Genomic DNA, 5,778 nt, shown 5'->3' on the forward strand with positions numbered 1-5,778 from the left:
CCTTTAATCCCAGCACTTGGGAGGCAGAGGCAGGCAGATTTCTGAGTTCGAGGCCAGCCTGGTCTACAGAGTGAGTTCCAGGACAGCCAGGGCTACACAAAGAAACCCTATCTCAAAACAACAACAACAACAACAAACACACACACACATTTGGGCCACGTGTTCAATAAGAATTCGAATTGCCTTTGCGGTTTTGAAATAACTTTATCTTTTACACAATTGCACATTTTGATATGAGCCATTTAAGGATAACTCACATGACACCCCCTCAGCTCAGAATACTTTAGTGTAAATTTCCAGACAACATGGCCTTGCCCTACATAATCCTCTACATAGTCACAATACAACCACTAAAACTAGGAAGTTAGTGTTGATTCATAGCTACCCTCCACTCCTCACCTCAATGGTGTCCTTTACAGAAAAAGAATCCAACTCAGGATCATACGCCTTGCATGCACAGCATCCTGCCTTGGTACCTTGCTTTCTGGAATCAGTCACTTGGCAGTCCTTCCTTAATGTGACCTTGACTCTTTTGAGGACACAGGCCAGCTGTCCCTCAGTCTGGGTTGGTATGATGTTTCCTCATACAAGACTGAAAATGTACATTTTAGGTAAGAATGTCACAGACATGATCCTGTGTCCTTTTTGAAAATTATCAGGTGGCATTCATTTTGATTTGCTTTTTTTTGCTTCTGATATATAACATTTCATTGGCTAAAAAACACATGTCAACAAAAAGATTCTCCACTGAGAGGCTTGGGTGGAAGGGATACAAAGTCTCTACCTACACAATCCCAGAAAGGCCCTTAGAATCTTTTCAGAATGCAGATTGTCTCCCTCAGGCCAGAACAAGACCGTGGGCCCTCGGAGCCCTGTGATATTGGTCCAAGCTAGAGAACAGGTTTCAGGAGAGCTAGAGGTTCAGGGATTCAAAACAAGTGGGGCCAGGGAAAGCATTTGTGGTCCCAACTCCTGGGATGCACGATCACCCTGATACTTCACCACCCCTAGGCTGGATTACGGACCATAGAGGAAGAGGCAGCTCCTGAGATCCACCGTGCCATCTCTGGAGACCTGACAGCAGAGGAGGAACTGGAGAGGGCCATGGTAGAGGCTGCCATGGAGGAGGGGATATTCCGGGTGAGTGAGGGCCATGGCCACTTCTAAGGGACCAGGCACAGCAGGGAGCAAGAGAGAGAAAGGCTAGAAGCCAGGATGTACAGGAGATGGATTTGGGAGCTAAAGTTATACCTTGCCACCTATATCTTTTGGGACTCAGAATTTATGGCCCCAATGCACTAAATATGATACACTGTCGTTTCCTACATTCCCCATATATATTTTCATTGCCCAAGGGTAATTTTATTTCCATTCAGGCTACCCCTGATTTTTAGTTCTATGGAGAGTTGTAAGCCATGGGATCTTGACGATTCTTCATGGACACCCTATTAAACTCCATTGGATTTTGTGAAATGGTGGCCCAAATAGAAGACATGCAATGTCCCATATCAATCAACTAGAGGGGCGCTAGAACAGAGTTCTGCAGACTCCCAATTCAGTGTGCCATGTTCCCATGTGTGCGTTAGCTGTATGGTTGCTGTCTGTCCATCAAAGTTAGACCTTGCTGAGGGTGAACTGTATTCTAGTATTGTCTTCCAGGGCATTCTCTTCTGGCCTTATAGGTTGCTTGCTCCTAACACTATGTTCCCAGGTTGTCAGCCAACCACCCAACCCCAGGGAACTCCATATCCTCATATCCAGTCATTGCCTTCTCACTCTCCCCCTTGCCTCTAGAGGACAGGAGGCCTGTTTGGTCAAGTGGACAACTTCCTGGAAAGGACCAACTCTCTGCCCCCTGTCATGGCCAACCAAAGACCCCTCCAATTTGCTGAGATAGAGATGGAAGAGCTGGAGTCACCAGTCTTCTTGGAGGACTTCCCTCAGAACCCAGGCACCCACCCTCTTGCTCGTGCCAATACCAACAACGCCAATGCCAATGTTGCCTATGGCAACAGCAGCCATAGAAACAACCCAGTGTTTTCCAGGTAACAGTTGTAACTGCTAGCCACGGGAATATGAATTCTGAGATATGTTTGAGAGGGAAGGAGGCATCCTGAAATTTGTATAATGTCCTTTGTTAGCTATGTGTCCTTGGGGACCACTCTACACCCCTAGCACAAGAGGGCAAATCTGGCCTGAAGGGGTGTCTTTGGCCAGCAGGGGGCAGACTCTTGCTAACATCGGCCACAAACCTAAGCCAACCTTTCTGTGATTTCTCAGTAGGAAGGCACTGAAATGTATTGGTTACATAGTACAGTTTAAGAAAGGGCCTCTAGCAGTAGCGTACACTATAGGAAACTGAATGATAAGGTCAGTAGTCAGATTTGGGTAGTTCTGTCTTAGGTTTCCATGGCTATGAAGAGACACCATGACCAAGGTAACTCTTATAAGGACAACATTTAATTGGAGCTGGCTCCAGGTTCAGAGATTCAGAGATTCAGAGATTCAGTCCATTATCATTATGGCAGGAAGCATGGCAGCATCCAGGCAGGCATGGCGCTGGAGGAGGGACTGAGGGTTCTACATCTGGTTCTGAAGGCAAACAGGAGAAGGCAGCTCTTAGGGTCTCCAAGCCCACCCCCACAGTGACACACTTCCTCCAAGACCACACACCTACTCCAACAAGGCCACTCCCAGGGTTAAGCCTATTCCAACCACCACATTCACATCACACCAATCCCAGCTGTGATTTAAGTGGCATATGATGCTGTAGAGCCACTTAGCCATCATAACTCAGGGGCTGGGTTCCCAGTGGGACTTCTGCTCTGGATGGGCCAACTGAACAGCGGTCTCATTGGGAAGACAGGGCAGAAGCCAGCTGAACAGCTACTTCCCTAGAAAGGACTGCCAACACCTCACTCCAGTCCAAAGAGGCCTCTTGAATTCAGCTCAGATTGCTTGAAGGGTACCTATGTCTTTGGGTCACCATGGTGCTAGGTAGTGTGGAAATACAGAAGCATCAGACCTGGGCTCTGCTGTGAGTGGATGTGTCATGTGGTACAACGGTGACCAATTAGGACACGTTAGGTGTACCAAGTGTTACTAATGACGCGGGCTGGAAAGGCCCAGAACACTTCTCGGTTTCAGTTGCACATGAGCAATATCTGGAGCTTTCAAAACTACCCGTGTCTAGAGTGGGTTCCCCAGTCAATGGTCTTCACCACAGCTTCCCAGGTGAGCCCATGTGTCATCAGGATTGACAGCTAGGGCCCTAAGAGTGCAGAATGTGAGAAGAGTAGGGGAAGCATTGAGCAGGAGTGGAAGCAGCCATGAGTTTGGCTTGCTTCCCCCAGAGGCAAGGACAGCTAGAGTCAAGCTCTAGCAGAACCAGCCCTGGCATGAAGGCTCCTGCACTCTGATTGGATGTTCACTGGTACCTCTGTGGATCGGTTTCAGCCTGCTCTGCTCCCATTTCAGCATCTGCTATGAAAGGGAGCTCCTGGAAGAGGCAGACATGCCTGTTACTAGAGAAGGACCCCACAGTCAGCCCTGCAGGGTCTCAGGTCAGTCTTTTCTGTGACTAAGAAGCTGAGCCTTCTCCTAGAGGGGTTTGGGGGTGCTCCCTCTTCTCTTAGAGCCTTGGAAGGTCCCTTAGGACCTTTATGACGGGATGGGTCCTGGGAGGAAGAACACTATCATCAGGCTGAGAAAGGCTCCAAATGGGAAGCTGAATGGAATGGGTAATGGGTGGGGAAGGCTTGTTCGCGCTATCGGCCCTTGTGCAGGCCTACAGGTCCCTTCTGTGTAGCCTAGCCTGGAGTTCCCTTTCACAGGGTTCCTGGAGGGACCATCCCTGCACAATTGATCCCTAGGTTGTGGAGTCCTTGGCAGGTCTCCCTATGGGTCTGGGATCTCTGTGTGACAGTAGCATCCCCAAGATTTCTGGGGTTCAGTAACAGTGAGGGTACTCCCTTGCTCGCCAACACACTTTAACATGCACACACATAGCCATACTGAACAAGAGCTTGCTGGCAAGTCTACCCCTCAGCTTCTCCCAAACCATAAGGACAAAGTGCTGGGCAGGGAGAGCTGAGCCAGTTCTGTCTGGCCTGGAGTTGCTTAGGTTTCAACGTGTGTCTACCTTCTCAACTACCTGCTGTAGCTGCCCAAGCAAGGCTCTGATGACTCCGCCCATCAGGGGTCGGCAGCCCCACTGACCTTGCCTTCCTTGGCCCACAGGACCTCACAGCAGATCCCATGTAGACAAACTGAAAAGACAGATGACCCAGAGAAGAATGCCTGAAGGCCAAGTGCCTCCTTCCCTGTGCCAGGTAACAGGGGCAAAAGCCTGGGAGGAAGTGCCATATAGACCCTGCTTGGCCTGGCAGGGGAAGGGCCCTGTAGGTAGCAGCTCATTCATAACAGAAGGGTCCTGTGTTCCTGCATCTTCCTCAGTCTGTGGGTCTTAGCGGAGACTCCCTTGGATGAGCTATGGGCTCCAGTGTGTCTGTTAGTTCTAGCATATCTCTTTTGGGGGCGTCTTTGCTTTTCTGTGGTTGAGACAGCTCTCCCAGGCAGAGCATCCTGTGCAGAAAGAGGGAAAGGGCCCCACGTCACGGTCTCTGGAAACACCCAACAGCAGGAACTTTGAGGAGCACGTTCCCAGGAATTCAACTCACAGGTGCACAGCTACAGCTACTGCCGTGCTGATCCAGGAGGTGAGGTGGGGCTGGAACAGAGCGGCATACTCAGGGGTGGCCTTGTAATAGTCTGTTGTTGGGGGAAGAGTAGGACCAATGGGGGTGGGGTGCAGAAGACAATTTGCCTGGAAGACCCACCCAACATCCTCCTCCCACTGCAGGCTCTGGTTCGAGGAGGACTAGACTCCTTAGCAGCAGATGCTAACTTCGTCATGGCAACAGGCCAGGCCCTGGCAGATGCCTGCCAGATGGAACCAGAGGAAGTCGAGGTGGCAGCAACAGAGCTACTGAAGCAAGAATCTCCAGAGGGCAGGGCCATGCCCTGGGAGCCTTGAGCCTCAGGTCCTCCCCTGGGCCACGTGAACTGACCCTGAGGCTCCCAAACGACCCTTATTGCTCCCAGATGTGAGGCCTATACAGAATGACACAAGCTTAGAACTACCATGACCAAAAGCCAGAAAGCGCTGGAGTGGAGAAGTAGGTTAGCCCAGCTTAATAGCCTCCCCTGCCCCCTCAGTAGCCAGCTGCATGGACTGAGTAGCGGTGGTCAGGAACCACCTCAACCAGGCAGGAGGCCATGAATGGGCAGGACTGGCCCTTCTCCTCATCAGCAAGAAGCAGGATTCAGCAGGGCTTGTGTGGCCATTCACAAAGGCCTGATCGGTGCCAGGGTCTGTCTGTCATAAAGCCACTCCATCTAGCTGGACATTAAAGTCTCCAGGCCTGACTTTGGCACCTGGCTTCTGCTTGCCTGTTTTATTTTATTGTTTTAGAACATCTGGGACTCCCTCTACCCCCTTTCTCAGAGAACCTGGGCCTTGCAGAAGAATACCAGGCCATCTTCACTTTCCCTCTGATGGCATTAGAAGAAACGCCACACCCTGGTTACACCAGAGCCAACCTGTTTCGAAGCTGTGACCCTGTGACTTTGGCCAGAGTCCACCGCCAACGCGAATCTCAGTGGCAGTAGTTTATGGCTATGTGTTCCCATGGCTCCTCTTCCATACCACCTAACAATGACTAACAGCTGCTGTCTCTAACGAAGGGCCTCAGGAGCACCCCTTGTACTCACAAAGCC

General features: G+C 50.6%; 1 protein-coding gene across 1 annotated transcript in view; it reads left to right on the forward strand.

The window, feature by feature from the left end:
• Cacna1s (calcium voltage-gated channel subunit alpha1 S) overlaps positions 1 to 5,440 on the forward strand; it is a 66,245-nt gene extending 60,805 nt beyond the window's left edge. The window contains exons 39-44 of the mRNA XM_021164607.1: positions 1,012 to 1,140; positions 1,795 to 2,045; positions 3,478 to 3,563; positions 4,240 to 4,331; positions 4,566 to 4,718; positions 4,862 to 5,440. Of these exons, the coding sequence (XP_021020266.1) occupies positions 1,012 to 1,140; positions 1,795 to 2,045; positions 3,478 to 3,563; positions 4,240 to 4,331; positions 4,566 to 4,718; positions 4,862 to 5,035 (885 nt within the window). The 3' untranslated portion in view covers positions 5,036 to 5,440. The remainder of the gene's footprint in view (positions 1 to 1,011; positions 1,141 to 1,794; positions 2,046 to 3,477; positions 3,564 to 4,239; positions 4,332 to 4,565; positions 4,719 to 4,861) is intronic.
• The last annotated feature ends 338 nt before the right edge of the window (positions 5,441 to 5,778 follow it).

The sequence above is a fragment of the Mus caroli genome, chromosome 1 (assembly GCF_900094665.2).
Source record: "Mus caroli chromosome 1, CAROLI_EIJ_v1.1, whole genome shotgun sequence".
NCBI classification, from domain to species: Eukaryota; Metazoa; Chordata; class Mammalia; order Rodentia; family Muridae; genus Mus; species Mus caroli.